This window comes from Dendrobates tinctorius, unplaced genomic scaffold (genome assembly GCF_039654945.1).
Source record: "Dendrobates tinctorius isolate UK_male_01 unplaced genomic scaffold, ASM3965494v1 ptg000164l, whole genome shotgun sequence".
Lineage (NCBI taxonomy): Eukaryota > Metazoa > Chordata > Amphibia > Anura > Dendrobatidae > Dendrobates > Dendrobates tinctorius.
In genome coordinates, this window is record NW_027361831.1 from 2,534,124 (window position 1) to 2,556,885 (window position 22,762).

Consider the following 22,762-nt stretch of genomic DNA (forward strand, 5'->3'; position numbering starts at 1 on the left):
GGATTTATGTAAACTAGAAGCTTTGGCTAATAAATGGCAAATGAGCTTTAATGGGGATAAATGTAATGTCATGCACTTGGATAGAACGAACAAGATGTATAATTATGTGTTTAATTGTAAAACACTGGGCAAAACCTGGGTGTATGGGTGGACGACAAACTCACATTTAGTGGCCAGTGTCAGGCAGCTGCTGCAAAGGCAAATAAAATAATGGGATGCATTAAAAGAGGCATAGATGCTCATGAGGAGAACATAATTTTACCTCTATATAAGTCACTAATGCGACCACACTTAGAATACTGTGCACAGTTCTGGTCTCCGGTGTATAAGAAAGACATAGCTGAACTGGAGCGGGTGCAGAGAAGAGGGACCAAGGTTATTAGGGAACTGGGGAGGGTCTGCAATACCAAGACAGGTTATTACACTTGGGGTTATTTAGTTTGGAAAATCGAAGGCTTAGAGGTGATCTTATTACAATGTATAAATATATGGGGGGACAATACAAAGACGTTTCTAATGATCTTTTTACTCTTAGACCTGTGACGTGGACAAGGGGGCATCCTCTACGTCTGGAGGAAAGAAGGTTTAAGCATACTCACAGACGCGGATTCTTTACTGTAAGAGCAGTGAGACTATGGAACTCTCTGCCATATGATGTTGTAATGAGTGATTCCCTAATAAAGTTTAAGAAGGATCTGGATGCCTTTCTTGAAAAGTATAATATTACAGGGTATATACACTAGTTTCCTTAATATTGCGTTGATCCAGGGAGCTAGTCTGATTGCCGTATGTGGAGTTGGGAAGGAATTTTTTTCCCCAATGTGAAGCTTACTGTTTGCCACATGGGTTTTTTTTGCCTTCCTCTGGATCAACATGTTAGGGCAAGTTAGGATAGGATATGGGTTGAACTAGGTGGACTTAAAGTCTTCCTTCAACCTTAATAACTATGTTACTATGCTTGTTGGGGTTAGGATTGTAGTTAGAATTGGGGGGTTTCCACTGTTTAAGCACATCAGGGGCTCTCCAAACGCAACTTGCGCCTGATCTCAATTCCAGCCAATTCTGCGTTGAAAAAGTCAAACGGTGGTTCTTCTCTTCCGATCTCTGCCTTGTGCCCAAACAGTGGTTTACCCCCACATAAGGGGTATCAACATACTCAGGACAAATCGAACAACTTTTGCAGTCCAATTTCTCCTGTTATCCTTGGTAAAATAAAACAAATTGGATTTGAAGTAAATTTTTTGTGAAAAAAAGTTAAATAATTTTTTTTAAACATTCCAAAAATTCTTGTGAAGCACCTGAAGGGTTAATAAACTTATGGAACGTGGTTTTGAGCACCTTGAGGGGTGCAGTTTTTAGAATGGTGTCACTTTTGGGTATTATCCATCACATAGACCCCTCAAAGCGACTTCAAATGTGATCTGTAAAAAAAAAAAAGAAAAGAAAAACTTTTAACCCTTATAACTTCCTAACAAAAAAAAATTTTGGTTCTAAAATTGTGCTGATTTAAAGTAAACATGTGGGAAATGTTACTTATTAAGTATTTTGTGTGACATATCTCTGTGATTTATGGGCATGAAAATTCAAATTTGGAAAATTGCAAAATTTTCAAACTTTTCGCCAAATTTCCATTTTTTTCACAAATAAACACAAGCCATAGTAAAGAAATTTTACCACTGTCATAAAGCACACTATGTCATGAGAAAAAAAATGTCAGAATCCCCGGGATCCATTGAAGCGTTCCAGAGTTATTATCTCATAAAGGGACAGTGGTCAGGATTGAAAAACTTGGCAGGGTCATTAACGTGCAAACCACCCTTGGCGGTAAAGGGGTTAAAGAGAACTTACTAACATAGTACAATCCTAACGTGTCCTTTGTAAAAGTTCCCATTGCCTCTGCCTTATGTCTGACATCTAAATGTAAGACCACCAGGGAACTGCAGACTCCTAGAGAAGGCAGTGACACATCCCACAATCAGACATATTAGACATAGGAAATCTGTAGAAACAGAATTCAGGGTAAAAGAAGCAAATGGTCATAAAAGCGAAGTTTGTCCAGAAACACTGGACTTGGTCTTGTAGGGACCCTACGAGCAGATTCAGAAGCACAGAAGGGAGAGAAGGTAGATTTATTCAGTAAGATGCCAGGATTCTAGGAATGCAACAGTGTCATTACCCTCCGCTTTCTCTTAGGGGATCACCATGTAGAGTAAACTTTTCTTAACAAGATTTTCTAAATGGTCAGCACTTTCTACATACACCGTCCTTTGACTTTGTAGTTTAGAGATCTGAGCAGCTAAGGGACTACATGGTCTAATTCTTGAAGGTAGCGTGGATTCTGCAGCTTTTACATTCTGACTGAAATTGATTTCAAGCCAGAAAAAGCTCCATCAATGCCCAAAGCAACAGGGCCAGTTTAGGATGGAGCAGGAAGTAGTGGATCAGTGGCAGCATGGTGACTACTTGATTGTGATATGGCCAGACTACAGCACTAATAAAGCAGCCACAGCCAGTGACTGAGAAGAATCTGCGACTTCTCTGCATTTAGTGGTTTCTACTCACCTGGGTCGTCATATGTAGGAATCTCCTCTTTACACCACTCATCACTCCTCACATATGTCTCTGTAGTATTATTATGGGTCAGATCTTTGTCCTGAAACAAATGTTGTAAAAGTCACTGACAGATGGAGAAGTGACATCTATGATCAGCTCTAATCCTGCCACCTCCACCGTTGTCATTACACAAGTATAAAACATATAATACTGGTGGATAAAACAAGACTGAGCACAAGACCTTCACAGCCGTCTACACATCATAGGGGAGATCTCATGACACCTTCTCTCCATCTACCTGATGATCCAGAGGAACATTGTGATCTTCTTGTTTACAGTCCTGTGGAAGAAGAGGACGAGGACATCTCTCTGGTGTTGTCATTTCACTGGAGAGATCTGGAGGAAACACATACAGGGACTGAATTTATTTTTAACATACAGATAATTGTAGGTCATGTGTATTTAGTCCTGTCTATTACCTGGTGATTTGAGGGGCCGGGGAACCTCCATCATGACGTCTTTGTACAAATCTGTGTGTCCTTCTAAATTCTCCTACTCCTCCATGGAGAAATAGACGGTGACATCCTGACGTTATACGAACTTGACAAATACAATGATACTGTTGTCACCCCAATCCCTTCATAGGGCCACTGAACAGTAACAGTAAGGGTTACAGGTTCGTCTGGACCCACCAGGAAATAAGAGACTGGCAGGGAACCTAACCAAATAAAACATATATTTTAGACAACAGACAACAAGCAGTTTCTTCCTCGGAGTCGGCAGCTGAATACGTTTCTCAGACTAATCTTCCATAACGCTAATTCTTGTCTCATTTACCGACACTGGAATTGGCATTAGCAATACTGCAGGAGATATTCATTACACGTGACATGAGAAATAACTACTTCATGATGAGGACGACATCTTCAACTTCTACTATGGCTCTAGAAACATATCTGGCCAGAGTCCGTCACTGACTCCATCACCACAAGCATGAATGTTTCCCGTGTTCCCTGGGCTGTAATCTGTTTTCGTGTCCGATCAGGCATATAGCGTCTGTGTTACACAGCTGACATCTATGTGTAAGTGCAGCAACTGGAGCTAGCTCCGATCACTACAATTTAATTATTTAAATATTACCATTGACTGTGTCCTGCTAATACCTCCAAACTTTTATAGACCAGAAAGAGGGACAAACCATGTGGCTGCGACCTGTCATTTAAGGGGCTGACATTGCTATGGACAGCAGAGACATGCTGTCCCTTTAAGAGACAGCACCCCCTTGGCTGATGCGATGGTACATTCTATTCTACCCTTCAAAAGACTGCTTTGGTTTGCTCTTCCATCTATGGAGAGGGGAGGGTCTGTTTTTCCAAGTGAGTGTTTGGAGCTGGGAGTCTGCAGGAGACTGACGTGAGGAGAAAAACGTGCAGCTTAGAACTGACTGAACTTATGGGATTGTGTATACCCTTCTGGGGATAATGACGGTGGTTTTCCTGTGTTACTGGTTACTGCGAGGAGCCACGAAGATCTACAAGGAAGGAATTCAGAAGAGGGAATTCACTGTTTCTAGGAACAGGTTGGGAATCGTCAGACGAGGACAAGACCACGTTGCACAGAGCTTCCAGGGAGGACATTGAATCATCTTGCAGAGAACTGCAGGGGGTCCCCAGGAAGGAACTGAGACACCAACTTTACCGTGAGTGTTAACCCCGTGTGCGCACATGTTTAGGGCTTAAGATAGGCTGCAATAGACAAAGCATGGTAGCCGTGTGGCCGAATTAGCAGCGGCCAGTCAGGCTACAGTTAGAGTAGCAGCATACTGTACTTTATTGTATTGTTTTGCCTTTTGAAAGAATACACTGATCTGTAATAGTTGGTGCACCATGCCATTTGTACGGCCCAGCTAGAGAATATCACTTTTGTAAATTGTTTTATATCATTGCATACCCCTGTTTACACTTTCCTAACACTGCATTCCTTGCCTGTAAATAAATTAACCCTTTGTTGTTTGCACCTCATCTTGTGTACTGTAGTCTCCCTGTATTGTGGTGGTCCCCCGGCCATGGCTTCATGTGGATTATTTTTTTCTTATTCACAGGCAGAGCAGTCAGAACTTTATCATCTTTATGTAGCGTCACTATATGACATCCAGTCTTTTGGCGTCTGTAAGGTCGTGTTCACATGCTGAAAAATGGGGTGCTTTTGTTCTCTGCAGGATCAGCACCAAACTACACAATAGCAATCTTCTGAGAAGGCCAAACTTTTAAATTCCTATTTTGCATCTGTTTTCTCTCAGAAAGCAAATGTAACATCAACTGTTCTTCACTGTCCTATTAAGGGAATAGAAGAATCTAGGATATCTATAAACAGAAAGATAGTGAGGAAACACTTAGCTAACCTAAATGAATTCAAGTCTCCAGGTCCAGATGAATTACACCCCAGAGTACTGAAGGCGATAGCAGAAGAAATTTTTGAACCCCTCTCCATAATCTTTGAAAATTCTTGGAGAACAGGAGAAGTCCCAGAAGACTGGAGAAAAGCAAATGTTGCTCCTATCTTCAAAAAGGGGAAGAAGGTGGACCCAGGCATCTATAGGCCGGTGAGTCTGACTTCTATACCAGGAAAGATCTTTGAACAAATTATTAAACGACATGTATGTCAGTACCTGGATAAGAATGAAGTGATTAAACAGAGTCAGCATCGGTTTGTAACTAATAAGTCATGTCAGACTAATTTAATTTCCTTCTATGATGGAATCACTGATTGTGTGGATCAAGGAAATGCTGTAGATATAGTATATCTTGACTTCAGCAAAGCATTTGACAAAGTATCTCATACAATCCTTATTGAAAAAATGACTAAGTATGGAATGGACAAGGCAACTGTTAGGTGGATTCATAACTGGCTTAGTGATCGGACCCAAAGTAAATGGCTGCACATCCAGTTGGAAGAATGTCTCAAGTGGGGTACCACAGGGCTCTGTCCTGGGCCCTGTATTGTTCAACATCTTTATCAATGATTTAGATGAAGGAATTGAGGGTAAACTGATTAAATTTGCTGATGACACAAAGCTAGGAGGGATAGCTAATACTAGAGAAGAGAGAGAGAGAGGATTCAAAAAGATATAAATAAACTGGAGATGTGGGCAGCAACTAACAGAATGGTTTTTAACATGGAAAAATGCAAAGTACTACAACTGGGCAATAAAAATGAAAAAAGCATATACAGAATGGGAGGAATAGTGCTAAGCAACAGCACATGTGAAAAAGACTTGGGTATACTAATAGATCACAGACTGAATATGAGTCAACAGTGTGATGCAGCAGCAAAAAAGGCAAATGCAATTCTAGGATGTATTAACAGAAGCATACAGTCTAGATCACGTGAAGTCATTATTTTCCTCTACTCCTCTTTGATCAGACCTCATCTGGAATATTGTATCCAGTTTTGGGCACCACATTTTAAAAAAGACATCAACAAACTGGAGCAAGTTCAGAAAAGAGCAACCAGAATGGTGACCGGTCTGCAAACCCTGTCTTATGAGGAAAGGTTGCAGGATTTGGGATTGTTTAGTTTGCAAAAGAGAAGACTGAGAGGAGACTTAATAGCTGTCTACAAATTTATAAAGGGCTGTCACATTGTAGAAGGATCAACTTTATTCTCATTTGCACAAGGAAAGACTAGAAGCAATGGGATGAAACTGAATGGGAGGAGACACAGATTAGATATTAGGAAAAACTTTTTGACAGTTAGAGTGATCAATGAGTGGAACAAGCTGCCACGAGAAGTGGTGAGTTCTCCTTCAATGGAAGTCTTCAAACAGAGGCTGGACAGACATCTGACTGGGATGATTTAGCGAATCCTGCTTTGAGCAGGGGGTTGGACCAGATGGCCCAGGAGGTCCCTTCCAACTCTACGATTCTATGATTCTATGATTAATTTTTATGCCTTTCTCCTTATTTGATGCGTTTTTGGTAAAGATTTAAAGCAGGGTTTTTAATGTGGTTTTCAGGGTCCAGAAAAGCTTTTGGTTCTGCAGTTTCTAAGGCTAGTTTCACACTAGCGTTTTGGAGCGCAGCCGCCGCTAAGCCCCGCCCCCTGCCGCACCCCGCCGGTAGCTCCGCACACCGGCGCATGACGCTGCATGCGCCCTGGGTCCCCTATCTTTATCACAGGGTGCGCCGACCTGCGCCAAACGCAACCTGCTGCATTTTGGTTGCGTCGGCGCACCATCAAAAAGGCGCATGCGCCGCCAAACGCATACTGCGCACGGCCTGCGCCCCCTGTGATAAAGATAGGGGACGCAGGGCGCATGCAGCGTCATGCGCCGGTGGGCGGAGCTACCGGCGGGGCGCGGCAGGGGGCGGGGCTTAGCGGCGGCAGTGCGCAGGCCGTCGCTGCGCTCATAAACGCTAGTGTGAAACTAGCCTTACAGGTGTTTCTTGTGTTTTTTTTTTTTTTAGACTTCACGTAGAAGTCTCTAGAGGGGCAACTAGGTTTCCCCAAGGAGCCTCATGAGAGACCATGATTGTTGTGGAGACCGAACCAATAGGCGGAAATTAATTCTTTTCTTTAGTAATATTAACATATCAATTATAGTATATTAATATTAATTGTATCACTTAATAATGGGAGAATTCACATCTCCCTATATACAGTATAAACCCACACAGCTCGTTATACTCAGTATGAGCCCCCGCACAGCCACAGCCCCTGCTATATACAGCATGAGCCCCGACAAAGCCATAGCCCACCTTTACACAGTATAAGCCCCAAAACCCCTACAAACAGTATGAGCCCATAGACAGCTCCCTATACACAGTATGAAACCAAATCAACCCCCTATATACAGTATGAGCCCCCATTCAGTCCCTTTTATATACAGTACTAGCTGAAGAGCCCGGCGCTGCCCGGGCATAGTAACTAACTGTGGTTAGTTATAACAAATTATAATTATCCTCCATCCCATAGTCCCGTGCCCATATACCCATCAAACATATCCACCATCCCATAGGCCCGTGCCCATATACCCATCATACATATCCTCCATCCCATAGTCCCATGCCCATATACCCATCATACATATTCTTCATCCCATAGTCCCGTGCCCATATACCCATCACACATATTCGCCATCCTATAGTCGAGTACCCATATACCCATCATACATATCCTCCATCCCATAGTCCCGTGCCCATATACCCATCATACATATCCACCATCCCATAGTCCCGTGCCCATATACCCGTCATACATATCCTCCATCCCATAGTCCAGTGCACATATACATATCCGCCATCCCATAGTCCCGTGCCCATATACCTGTCATACATATCCTCCATCCCATAGTCCAGTGCCCATATACCCATCACACATCCTCCATCCCATAGTCAACCATTATGACATCATAACGAGCGGCGGGGCTTGCAACCTATGATGAATCAACATTGCCATGGCAACCATTATGACATCATAATGAGGGGCGGGGCTTGATACGCACACAGTTTCCCCATTATGCAAATAGGGGCATTATGGCATCATAATGAGGGGCGGGGCTTGACATGTACACACTTTTTCCCCATTATGTAGATAGGGGCAAAATTGTTTGGTGAATTGGAATGCACGGGATTAAAATTTCGCCTCACAACATAGCTTAGGACGCTCTCGGGGTCCAGACGTGTGACTGCCAAATTTTGTGGCTGACGGTGCGCATGCCTATCCCGGACATACTCACATACATACATACACACACTTTGAGCTTTATATATTAGAAAAGTCTCCCTATGTGCAGTACTAGCCTCCATGTAGGCTCTTATTGACAGTGTGAGCCTGTTGGCAGCGGATTATTCAGGATACTCTCCAAGCGTGTGACAACACAGCTTCTTTATTCAGGAACAATATATGATAAGCTTAATAGATCAGGAATAAATCATTTGTGTGTCTCCATCTGTGCAGCATCTACAGCAGGCTGCTTCTCTCATACACAGACACATGAAAAACAGGAAATACAGTCACATGCTCTCCCTGTGTGAATCTATGAGAGTATTTTTTGTTCTAACTTTATAAACAGCATACGAATCTAGCAACTAAACACTCAGACTGGAACGGAGTTGTAGCACCAAACATATTCCAACACGGCCTAAATGTCTAAGCAAAGTGGGTGTGATTCCATGAAAATTCCTGCAATGCTTCGCCTAGAGACGCCGCTGACCTGTGCAGTTCTGGGGCATTTTCTCTATAGATTTCTATGTGAAGACTGAAAAATAAAAACCACCGCTGTATTATTAGTGCAGAAGCCAAGCTGTTCTGTGCAATTAAATACGCTGCTTCACATCTGCACCAACATTAGAGGAAAAGACACAAAAAGAGGAATTAACATTCCCCCAAAATTCAAGAATTAACGCAGCAACAAAGGGAAACAGCATTTACCTGCCGAGATCTCAGAACTAATGCACAAGATGCAGCAAAGCCATATAATAAAGATGGCGGCAACACAGGAGCAAAATACTGAGGAGACAACCACTCCCAGCCTGCCGACTCATGGAGGGGGATTGCTTAGGAGTAACAACCTACCATTACCTCATATATATTATATTTAGGTTTTTACACGATAATTTTATTCCAGTTGCAGCCGAGCCCATCAATGTTGGCCTTGTAAACTCTGGTCTCTGTCCTCATGGGGTGTACTTATATAGCGCTGGGCAGTTGCCTAATCTAATAATATGGGTGTCACTAATAGGCTGTAAGCCAGACACACTGCGCCACCTATGTGTGACCAGCGCCCTATACAAGCCTTTCTGGTGTGTAATTTTAACCCCTTCATGGCATGCACTACCTTTACTTCATATGCTGCGTCCCCAACTTTGATGTTGAGTCTGGCGATGAGCCAACATTATTCCCTGCATGACAGCTGATTTATACTCATATTAAACTGTGCGCATGGGGCACGGCGGTACTGTAGGAATATTATACTGTGTGTGGGAGGGATGATGGTACTGTAGGAATATTATACTGTGTGCGGGGGGATGGCGGTACTGTAGGAATATTATACTGTGTGCGGGAGGGATGATGGTACTGTAGGAATATTATACTGTGTGCGGGAGGGATGGCGGTACTGTAGGAATATTATACTGTGTGCGGGAGGGATGGCGGTACTGTAGGAATATTATACTGTGTGCGGGAGGGATGGCGGTACTGTAGGAATATTATACTGTGTGCGGGAGGGATGATGGTACTGGGGGAACATTATATTGTGTGTGGGGGATGACGGTACTGGGGGAACATTATATTGTGTGTGGGGGATGGCAGTACTGGGCGAACATTATACTGTGTGCGGGGAGATAGCGGTACTGGGGGAACATTATACTATGTGCGGGGGTATGGCGGTACTATGGAAACATTATACTGTGTGTGGGGGAGATGGCGGTACTGGGGGGAACATTATACTGTGTGTGGGGGGATGGCGGTACTGTAGGAATATTATACTGTGTGCGGGAGGGATGGCGGTACTGGGGAATGTTATACTGTGTGAAGGGATGGTGGTACTGGGGGAACATTATACTGTGTGTGGGGGAATTGCAGTACTGTGGGAACATTATACTGTGTGCGGGGGTATAGCGGTACAGTGGGAACATTATACTGTGTGCGTGGGGATGGTGGTCCTGGGGGAACATTATACTGTGTGGGGGGATGGCGGTACTGGGGAACATTATACTGTGTGTGGGGGCGATGGCGGTACTGGGGGGAACATTATACTGTGTGTGGGGGGATGGCGGTACTGGGGGGAACATTATACTGTGTGTGGGGGGATGGCGGTACTGTGGGAACATTATACTGTGTGTGGGGGGTGGCAGTACTGGGGAATGTTATACTGTGTGAAGGGATGGTGGTACATTATACTGTGTGTGGGGGAATTGCAGTACTGTGGGAACATTATACTGTGTGCGGGGGGGATGGTGGTCCTGGGCGAACACTATACTGTGTGTGGGGAATAGCAGTACTGTGGCAAAATTATACTATGTGCGGGCATGGCTTTACTGTGGAAATATACGGTGTGCGGGGGCGAAGAAAGTGGCGCTGTACTATGTGAGTAATACGTGTTTCCTTTTTCCTGTCTTTAATAATTAGCTCAAATGGATCTATCAAAGGAATAGGAACAAAATGAGAGATATGATTCTTAGATAATGGCAACACAAAAATACGCTCAATTGTCTCAGTACAGAAAGGGTTACTGCCCCCTGTGCCCAGTAATGGGGAATCTCCAGCACCTACCTCCACCTGCAGAGCCGCACTCCACATATATGGCTGCTCTGTGCCCACAGGACCTGGGATTGTGTCATGTGATCGATACAAGAAAGCTCAGATCCCGCTCCCCGTACTATGAGGCCTTATTCACACGATGAATATTCGGCAAGTTTTTTACCTCAGTATTTGTAGGCCACAACCAGGAGTGGGTGATAAATACAGAAGTGGCGACGTGTTTTTATTACACTTTTCCTCTCTCTGTCCCACTCCTGGTTTTGGCTTACAAATACTAAGGTAGAAAACTCCCCAAATACTCACTGTGTGCATGGGGCCTTATCTGTACAGGTGCAAATACGCTATGGCCAATATACAGCCATGTACACACGGTGCGTCAGCACACTGCGAATAATGTACACATGACCGCCACTATTACTATACCCGTATAACACATGAGGGACTTGGGTAACATTTTTGGGGTGATAAAGTCGTCCGACCACCACAAGCTGTGCCCAAGGTGGAAGGTCCCGGACCCCAGTGACTCACCTCTCTGTGCTTACCAAGGCCTCATATTGGCAGGAGAAGAGATAGGAGCCATGTCTGACTGTGATTAACACCAGTCTGGGGTAAGCTGGGTGGGTAAAGGTGCACAGCCCCGGGGGGCCACACCCGCAGTGTATTAATACAAGATATCCAAACAAGGACCCACAAACCTCTAGTGGTAAAGTGATATGTAGGTGCCCATACACACTGTGCTCAGTAACAGATAGACACACAGAAAAACACTAAAAAAAAAAAGAAGAAAAGCTGTGTGTGAGGTGGATGAAGAGGAGCAATTTGGTTGAGAAGTGGATGGGGCAGAACAGAGTGTGTGCAAGGAGACCATGGAGGAGCCATTCATGAACTGGGTGGAGCCGTGTGTGTACAAGATTGACAGGGTCAGATCTGTATGTGAACGAGATAGATAGGGACTATGTGTGGACAGGGTGGAGCATTGTAAGTGTGATGTGGATGGGGTGGAGCCATGTGTGGACAGGGTGGAGCATTGTAAGTGTGATGTGGATGGGGCGGAGCCATGTGTGGACAGGGTGGAGCATTGTTATTGTGATGTAGATGGGATGGAGCCATGTGTGGACCGGGTGGAGCATTATTACTGTGATGTGGATAAGGCAGAATCATGTGTGTATGAGGTGATAAGATAGAGCCATGTATGAATGGTTTTGATTGGGCAAAGCCAATTGTGTATGAGCTTGCGGGGCAGTGTGTGCGGGGTGGCACCATGTGAATACCGGGCAAGGTTTTTATGTTTTTTCATCCTCTCTCTGACAAGAGACTTTATTTGACTGGGACAAATTCCCTTTATTGATTTGATAAGTTGAGGATCCAAGAAAAGCACTTCTGAGCATCCGCGCTGCTTTAGTGATAAGAATTCTTCAGAAATCCATATAAATCTTTCAAGTTCTTTATTATATGTACTACAGAAACTACACGTTTCGAGGTGACAAACCGCACCTCTTCTTCAGGTTACAGTACAGAGTTGTGATCGGTCTATACAAATGACAGCCTTATATGCTGTGTGGGCGTAACCCCCCGTTGTGAGAGAAGGGCGTCAACCTGCACATACTGCACATAAAGATATTTAAATACACAATTTCTCCAAATATAGCTCCTTTTATACACTCCCATTTATCACTACTATTGGTGAAAGGAAACTCATGATAGCTCAGTGGTGAAGCCGCCAGACATTTGTCTCAAACTCACCACAATGAAACTGGTTCTTATCCTCTCTTGTTCCCTTTTTTTTGTGTTCTACATATTTCATATATTTCTTTTTATTTAATTATAAAAGTCCATATTATTGCATTGATTGTCTGAATAGGATACACAATACTATCACGATCCCGAATATATGTTTTTCTATATATATATGTCACTTTGCTTGTCTTTTCCAAATATCTTTATGTGCAGTATGTGCAGGTTGACGCCCTTCTCTCACAACGGGGGGTTACGCCCACACAGCATATAAGGCTGTCATTTGTATAGACCGATCACAACTCTGTACTGTAACCTGAAGAAGAGGTGCAGTTTGTCACCTCGAAACGCGTAGTTTCTGTAGTACATATAATAAAGAACTTGAAAGATTTATATGGATTTCTGAAGAATTCTTATCACTAAAGCAGCGCGGATGCTCAGAAGTGCTTTTCTTGGATCCTCAACTTATGATACCTAGTGGACGTTGTCCACCTGCACGAGCTCTGCAGCAGCTATATGACTGCAACAAACGTTGAGAGTGGTTGTGTCTGAACACAACCCATAAAGGGTGAGTACTCCAGAGTACTTTTATATTTTAATTGATTTATACCAGGTGAAGCCCTATGTCTGCGCCCCCGCCCTTGTTTTCCTTTATTGATTTGAGTAAGTATAACCTGAATGTGATGAAAATTTATCAAAGGGTCACATCCTGTAAGATTTGTATGTATATTGTATGTATATTGGAGAAATTGCTGTTCTTAGTTGGATATTTTAATTATTCTAGATAGAGTTGAGCGACTTTGGTCGGATTGGGTTTCGTGAAACCTGACTGAAACAAAATTTGAGTTGGATGAAACTGGTCCGACTACTAGGGCAAAAAAAGTCGGAGTTTCGTCCGAAGCCCAACCCCAAAGCAAGTCAATGGGGAATAAAAGTCGGCATTGAGTGGATGAATGTCATCCGCTCAATGCCGACTTTTATTTCCCATTATCTTGCATTGGGGTCGGGTTTCGGACGAAACTCCGACTTCTTTTGCCCTAGTAGTCGGACCAGTTTCATCTGACTCAAATTTTGTTTCAATTGGGTTTCACAAAACCCGATCCGACCAAAGTTGCTCAACTCTAAGGCCGGGGTCACACTAACCGACGCAAAATACGGTCAGTATTTTACATGCGTAATACGGATGAATGGCCCCTAAACAGTGCTCCGTATGTCATCCGTAATCAAGGTGTGGTCGCGTATTTTGCGCATGTAAGCATCCGTATGTAATCCGTATAGCGAGATTTTCTCGCAGGCGTGCAAAATGGAAATATAATGGAGCCCTATGACAGGGTTTCTAACAGAAACCAAGGAATAGATATAGACACATAGAATGCATATATACAGTCATATGTTAAAGTTTGGGCACTCCTATTAATGTTAACCTTTTTTCTTTATAACAATTTTGATTTTTGCAACAGCTATTTCAGTTTCATATATCTAATAACTGATGGACTCAGTTATATTTCTGGATTCAAATGAGGTTTATTGTACTAACAGAAAATGTGAAATCTGCATTTAAACAAAATTTGACCGGTGAAAAGTATGGGCACCCTTATCATTTTCTTGATTTGGACACTCCTAACTACTTTTTACTGACTTCCTGAAGCACTAAATTGGTTTTGTAACCTCATTGAGCTTTGAACTTCATAGCCAGGTGTATCAAATCATGAGAAAAGGTATTTAAGGTGGCCACTTGCAAGTAGTTCTTCTATTTGATTCTCCTATGAAGAGTGGCATCATGGGCTCCTCAAAACAACTCTCAAATGATCTGAAAACAAAGATTATTCAACATAGCTTTTCAGGGGAAGGACACAAAAAGTTGTCTCAGAGATTTAACCTGTCAGTTTCCACTGTGAGGAACATAGTAAGGAAATGGAAGAACACATGTACAGTTCATGTTAAGCCCAGAAGTGGCAGGCCAAGAAAAATATCAGAAAGGCAGAGAAGAGGAATGGTGAGAACATTCAAGGACAATCCACAGATCACCTCCAAAAACCTGCAGCATCATCTTGCTGCAGATGGTGTCACTGTGCATCGGTCAACAATACAGCGCACTTTGCACAAGGAGAAGCTGTATGGGAGAGTGATGCGAAAGAAGCCGTTTCTGCAAGCACGCCACAAACAGAGTCGCCTGAGGTATGCAAAAGCATATTGGGACAAGCCAGTTACATTTTGGAAGAAGGTCCTGTGGACTGATGAAACAGAGATTGAGTTGTTTGGTCATACAAAAAGGCGTTATGCATGGAGGCTAAAAAACACAGCATTCCAAGAAAAACACTTGCTACCCACAGTAAAATTTGGTGGAGGTACCATTATGCTTTGTGGCTGTGTGGCCAATGCCGACACCGGGAATCTTGTTAAAGTTGAGGGTCGCATGGATTCAACTCAGTATCAGCAGATTCTTGACAATAATGTGCAAGAATCAGTGATGAAGTTGAAGTTACGCAGGGGATGGATATTTCAGCAAGACAATGATCCAAAACACCGCTCCAAATCTACTCAGGCATTCATGCAGAGGAACAATTACAATGTTCTGGAATGGCCATCCCAATCCCCAGACCTGAATATCATTGAACATCTGTGGGATGATTTGAAGCGAGCTGTCCATGCTCGGCGACCATCAAACTTAACTGAACTGGAATTGTTTTGTAAACAGGAATGGTCACAAATACCTTCATCCAGGATCCAGGAACTCATTAATAGCTACAGGAAGCGACTAGAGGCTGTTATTTTTGCAAAAGGAGGATCTACGAAATATTAATGTCACTTTTATGTTGAGGTGCCCATACTTTTGCACCGGTCAAATTTTGTTAAAATGCAGATTGCACATTTTCTATTAGTACAATAAACCTCATTTGAATCCAGAAATATAACTGAGTCCATCAATTATTAGATATATGAAACTGAAATAGTTGTTGCAAAAACCAAAATTGTTATAAAGAAAAAAGGTTAACATTAATAGGGGTGCCCAAACTTTAACATATGACTGTATATACTGTATATCTATATATATATATGTATGCTATGTGTATATATCTATTCTTTCGTTTCTTTATTAAACCTGTCAGTGTGAGTTTACTTTATAGCGCACTGAATTGCCGGCTTTGCTAAAAGACACCGGGTGCGTATTTCTCGCAAGTCACATGTGTGGTCCGTGTGTAATCTGTATTTTTTGCGCACCCATAGACTTGCATTGGCGTACTACGGGCGTAGTACGCTGACAATCGCAGCAAGCTGCGATTGGCACGGACCGTAGAATACGGATGAGAAATATACGCCTGGTGCGAGTGACCCCATAGAGAATCATTGGTCCGTGTCTAATGCGTGCTTTTAGCGCCTCTCACTCGGCCGTATTCCTCGCCAGTGTGACCCCGGCCTAATTCTAGACAAACAGTAAAATGTTATGAGGTTCATCAATTGTTATACTCATGTATAGTGTTGAGCGATACCGTCCGATACTTAAAAGTATCGTATCGGATGGTATCGGCCGATCTAAAAAAAATATCGGGCATCGCCGATTCCGATACCGGGAGTCCCCTTCAAGTCTATGGGACTTCCGGTATCGGAATAAGAAAAACCCTATTTTTGCCTTGTACAGCCTCTCTGGGGTCTGTACGGGCCTTTCGGGGGGCTGTGCCGGCCTGCCGGGGGGTCTGTGCAGGCTCCGGTGATCTGTGCAGGCCTGCCGGTGGTCTGTGCAGGCTCCGGTGGTCTGTGCCGGCCTGCCGGGGGGGCTGTGCTGGCCTGCCGGTGGTCTGTGCAGGCTCCGGGGGTCTGTGCCGGCCTGCCGGGGGGGCTGTGCCGGCCTGCCGGTGGTCTGTGCAGGCTCCGGTGGTCTGTGCCGGCCTGCCGGGGGGCTGTGCCGGCCTGCCGGTGGGCTGTGCAGGCTCCGGTGGTCTGTGCCGGCCTGCCGGGGGGCTGTGCCGGCCTGCCGGTGGGCTGTGCAGGCTCCAGGGGTCTGTGCAGGCATCGTCCGATGGGACTACAAGTCCCATCGGATGCCTGCTACCATGACAGTGATTGACACATTAGCCAATGATGGGACAGTAGTAGTCCCATCATCCGGCTAATGTGTTGAATGTAAAAAAAACTAAAAAAAAAATTTACATGCTACATACATACTACATACATACTACATATATACATACATGTAACATACATACTACATGCAACATGCATACTACATACATGCTACATACTACATGCATACTACATACATAATACATATATACTACATGCATGCAACATACATACAACATATATACTACATGCATGCAACATGCATACTACATATATACTATATATACTACATGTAACATACATACTACATATATACTACATGCTACATACATGCTACATATATACTACATACATGCTACATACATAATACATATATACTACATGCATGCAACATACATACAACATATATACTACATGCATACTACATATATACTATATATACTACATGTAACATACATACTACATATATACTACATGCTACATACATACTACATACATGCTACATACCACATGCATGCAACATGCATACTACATATATACTGCATATATACTACATGCATGCAACATACATATATACTACATACAATACATACATATAGACATACAGTACATATAACATAGAGTACATACTCACCGTCACTTGTCACTTTGATCCCCGAAGCCATTGTCCCCTTGAGGAATAAATATCAAAATAAAAAAACACCAATATACTTACCCCGATCCGCAGAAGTCCACGAGGGTCCAACGTCGATCTTGCGTGGAGAACAGCAGCATTAGCTGATGCTACTGTTCTCTACCAGCTCCAGGAATACAATGACGGAAGGTAGGTATCCTTCCGCACTGTATTCCTCCACCACTTTAAAAAAAAAAAAAGTCCCTAGTCTCACTGTAATGTATAATAATTAGATCTGTCTCTTTAAGCAAGCCAGACTTATGGGACTTGGGGGGTGGAGACAAGAGGGATGAGAAGGGAAGTTTCAGTTTCACTTCTGGGTAGCATGGGAATGCAACTGTTATGCTGTGTGCTGGAGGACGAAGAATAAAACATATCTAAAGTTTAATACCTTGAATTCTTCATAACGTGTGGATATTACAACTGGCGACGAGGATGTGATATAATCACCTACTGCTGTGAGTACGGAATATATTTTACCGCTTCACACGCCAGCACCACTGAGAGACTCTATCATGGCTGACTACTTGCACACATTCCCACAATTTGATATGACTGATGTCATTAATCTCTCCCATAACTGGAGAAAATGGCTAAACAGATTTGAGAATTTCCTAGAAGCCATGGACATAAAGGAGGAGAAAAGAAAGAGAGCTTTGCTCCTGCATTGTGCAGGCACAGGAGTCTATGACATATACAGTACGTTACCTGCAGCAGAAACAGACACATACAGCAACTGCACTAAAGCTCTCACTGGCTACTTCAACCCCAAACAGAACATCAGATATGAAAGATATAAATTCAGGATTGCCAAGCAGCTTCCAGAAGAGTCCATAGACACTTATGTCACACGGCTGAAAGAGTTAGCACATGGATGTGCCTTTACAGATGTAGATGATGAAATCCTAACTCAAATAATTGTCACCTGCTCGTCTAATAACATAAGGCGTAAGGCTCTGCAGCAGGATATCTCTACATGATTTGCTCAAAATGGCCCGTGCTATAGAAATAGCAGATCATCAGGCTACCGTAATGGAGAATGGGGATAAATTACATGTGCATAATCTCAAACAGAAAAATTTACCAGACAAACAAGCCCAGAAACAGAAGAAATGTTATAGATGTGGACAGGATTTCCCTCACCACCAGAACAAATGTCCAGCTATGGGACAAACCTGCAGTAAATGTGGAAAAGGGAATCATTTTGCAGCTGTTTGCAAATCAGCGCACTACAAGCCTCCGCTGACTATGACAAAATCTGCAGATGTAAAAGTGATAAATCAGGACACAGAAGAAATGTCTGCGACTGAGAACTATGTGTTCACTACCTCTGTCACTGGTTCAGTACAGTCTCCCTGTGTTACACTCTCAATCTGCAACACTGACATTACCTTTACAATAGATACAGGAGCTTCAGTGGATATCATAGATGGCACTACATATGAACAATTGAAAACAAGGCCAGTCTTACAACAAGTGCAGACTAAAATCTTTCCTTATGGATCTAAAACACCTCTAGCCATAATGGGACAATTTGATGCTGAAATTAGATATAAAGAAAACAGGCAGAAAACCACTTTCCACACATTACAAGGATCGGGAGGTTGTCTTCTCAGCTATCACACTGCCTTGGAGCTAGGGCTCATCCAGATTATTCATACCATAACTGACCCTGCGGATATGGATGTACAAACTATGGTGAACAGCTTTCCCTCCCTATTTAGTGGTTTGGGAAAACTAAAGGACTCTCAAGTACACCTTCATGTGGATGACAATGTTCGTCCAGTAGCCCAGCCTCACAGGCGTATTCCATTTCACCTGAGACAGAAGGTAGAAAAGGAACTCCAATTGCTCATGGACGAGGACGTTATTGAAACTGTTACTGGTCCCACTCCGTGGGTCTCTCCACTTGTGGTAGTTCCAAAACCAAAGACTCCTGATCAAGTGAGACTGTGTGTTGACATGCGCCTGCCCAACACCGCTATCCAGAGGGAAAGACATAACTCACCTACGATTGATGACATTATTCATTTATTAAATGGAGCCACCGTCTTCTCAAAGCTCGACCTCAATAAGGGATATCATCAATTAGAACTGAGTCCAGAGTCCCGATACTTGACCACATTTTCCACCCATGTGGGCCTCAGAAGATACAAAAGATTGACTTTTGGAGTCTGCTCAGCAGCAGAAATTTTTCAGGATGCAATAAGGAGTGTCATTCAACACATCCCAAATGCCTTTAATTACAGTGATGACATATTGGTTTTTGGTAAAACTCAAGCTGAGCATAATCGTGCTCTATATGCTATCTTCGAATGTCTGCTTTCTGCTGGACTCACTTTAAACAAAGAGAAGTGCGAGTTTGACAAGGGTTCATTAGAATTCTATGGTCACATCTTCTCGGCAAAAGGAGTACAACCAGACCCCAAGAAAGTGGAAGCTATCAGAACAGCCTCAATTCCACAGGATGCCAGTGAAGTGCGTTCTTTCCTTGGAATGGCAAGTTACTGTGCTAGATATATTCTGAATTTTTCAACAATCAGCAATCCACTACGGGAACTTACAAAACAAAGTTGTATTTTTCAATGGTCTCAAGACTGTCAGGCCTCTTTTGAAACAATTAAAAATGAACTCTGCTCGACAACCACTATGGCTTATTTTGATCCAGCTCTTCGAACTGAACTGATTGTGGATGCCAGTCCCGTGGGACTGGGTGCTATTCTAGCGCAGTACAAGGATAACAATCAAAATCCTCACATCATTTCTTATGCAAGTAAGAGTTTAACAAACACTGAAATAAAATATTCTCAACCTGAAAAAGAAAGCTTGGCAGTTGTCTGGGGATGTGAACACTTTCACTTATTTCTCTATGGAGCTCCCTTCACCATTGTCACAGATCATCAAGCACTTCTTACAATTTTTGGAAATCCCAGAGCTAAAATGCCTGCACGAATTGAACGATGGGGCCTACGTCTACAGGACTACAACTATAAAATTGTTCATAAACCTGGAAAATACAGCAATCCGGCTGATTATCTTTCAAGACATCCTACTAATGATGATATACCTGTGCATTCCTCCATTGAAGAATACCTACGTTTTGTTACAGATCATGCCGTGCCAAAAGCACTTTCTCTTGATCAATTTATAAATGAAACAACAAAAGACAAGACACTCTGTGCCCTAATACAAATCATCCAAAATTGAAGGTGGCATGAAATTCAAAAGGAAAAATTTCCTGATTCTGAGATTGATCTGAAAGAGTTAAAACTATTCTCAAACGTACGTGAGGAATTATCAGTCACTGAAGAACACCTCATTCTTCGAGGTACCAAACTAGTTGTACCTAAGACTTTGCGTAACTTAGTCATACAGATAGCACATGAAGGTCATTTAGGAATTGTTGGCACAAAGAAGTTACTCAGAGAAAAAGTGTGGTTCCCAAATATGGATCACTTGGTGGATGAAAAGATTAGACGCTGTTCTACTTGTCAATTGATCACTCCATCATCAAACTTAGAGCCATTACAAATGTCTCCGTTACCCACTGCTGTCTGGGAGGAAGTGGCAGTCGATATATATGGACCATTGCCAAATGGCCAATACATTCTCGTAACAATTGATGAATATTCTCGATACCCTGTCATTTCATTTATCTCTTCAACATCTGCTAATAATGTCATACCAGAGCTGGACGACATTTTCTCGGCATATGGTATTCCAAGAGTGGTTAAAACAGACAATGGACCTCCATTCAATGGACATGTGTTTACACAATTTTCTGAATACTTGGGATTCAATCACAGGAAAATCACACCTTGCTGGCCGCAAGCCAATGGAATTGTGGAACGTTTTATGCGCACTCTGGGGAAACGTATCAAGGCAGCGAGTCTGGAGCACATCCCACTGAAACAGTCATTATACAAATTCATGCGTAATTACCGCAATACGCCACACTCCACTACTAATGCTGCTCCAGCTCATTTAATGTTCAGCAGAACCCTGCGTATACGTCTCCCTGATGTGACCAGCCATCCCCGACCGAGTGACTCCTCGGTGAGATCCACAGATTTCTCCAACAAACAAGCCATGAAACGTTATGCAGACAGAAGGCGAAGGACACAGTCAAGTGCCATCGAAAGAGGGGATGTCGTGGTGGTACGTCAAAGACCATCCAACAAGACCTCACCTGTATATGGTCCTGCAAAATATTATGTTACTAAAAGGAAAGGCAGCATGATCACAGCTGAACGAGATGGACACTCCTTAACGCGAAATTCTTCATATTTTAAAGTCATACCGCAGAATGATGACAATGAACTCTCTTTGGTGGAAGATTTGATATCCGATGGTGGAGAGGACCAACAAGAGGTAGCTGGTACATCAATAATGAACCCTCTCAATGAGCCCAGACGTTATCCTACATGAGAGAGAAGAGCTCCATCGAGGCTTATTGAAGAAGTGTAACTACAGTTTTGTTTGTTTTGTTTTTTGTTTTTTTTTGTTTGTTTCTCTGGTTTTGGAATTGAACAAATAAGACAAAACGGACATATGATTTCTTTGGACGTTTTCATGTTGTTGCATTTATCAGTAATATGGGTTATTTATAGTAAAAAAAAAAAAAAAAAGGGGATGATGTAATGTATAATAATTAGATCTGTCTCTTTAAGCAAGCCAGACTTATGGGACTTGGGGGTGGAGACAAGAGGGATGAGAAGGGAAGTTTCAGTTTCACTTCTGGGTAGCATGGGAATGCAACTGTTATGCTGTGTGCTGGAGGACGAAGAATAAAACATATCTAAAGTTTAATACCTTGAATTCTTCATAACGTGTGGATATTACACTCACTTTATGCCATTGCTGCGTGGGATACTGCGTGGGATCCCTAGTGATACTAGGGACTTTTTTTTACAGTGGTGGAGGAATATGTAGTATGTATGTTACATGTAGTATATATAGTATATATGTAGTATGCATGTAGTATATATGTTGTATGTATGTTGCATGCATGTAGTATATATGTATTATGTATGTAGTATGTAGCATGTATGTAGTATGTATGTAGCATGTATGTAGCATGTAGTATATATGTAGTATGTATGTTACATGTAGTATATATAGTATATACAGTATGTAGTATGCATGTAGTATATATAGTATATATGTAGTATGCATGTAGTATATATGTTGTATGTATGTTGCATGCATGTAGTATATATGTATTATGTATGTAGTATGTAGCATGTATGTAGTATGTATGTTGCATGTATGTAGCATGTAGTATATATGTAGTATGTATGTTACATGTAGTATATATAGTATATATGTAGTATGCATGTAGTATATATAGTATATATGTAGTATGCATGTAGTATATATGTTGTATGTATGTTGCATGCATGTAGTATATATGTATTATGTATGTAGTATGTAGCATGTATGTAGCATGTAGCATGTATGTAGCATGTAGTATATATG

At 42.5% G+C, this 22,762-nt stretch overlaps 1 protein-coding gene and 1 long non-coding RNA gene across 4 annotated transcripts in view; both read right to left on the minus strand.

Annotated features, from left to right (window-relative positions):
• LOC141052986 (uncharacterized) overlaps positions 1–22,762 on the minus strand; it is a 225,982-nt gene that overhangs the window by 147,520 nt on the left and 55,700 nt on the right. The window contains 1 exon segment of the mRNA XM_073550311.1: positions 2,563–2,653. Within this exon segment, the coding sequence (XP_073406412.1) occupies positions 2,563–2,653 (91 nt within the window).
• LOC141052920 (uncharacterized) lies at positions 2,847–11,805 on the minus strand. 3 transcript variants are annotated; one of them, XR_012220925.1, is made up of 3 exons: positions 11,344–11,805; positions 3,033–3,271; positions 2,847–2,949 (listed from the first exon to the last, which is right to left on the minus strand). It is a non-coding gene; the product is annotated as an uncharacterized lncRNA (long non-coding RNA). The 3 variants fall into 3 exon arrangements; XR_012220926.1 differs by lacking the exon at positions 11,344–11,805 and adding an exon at positions 10,828–10,931; XR_012220927.1 differs by lacking the exon at positions 11,344–11,805 and adding an exon at positions 9,136–9,203.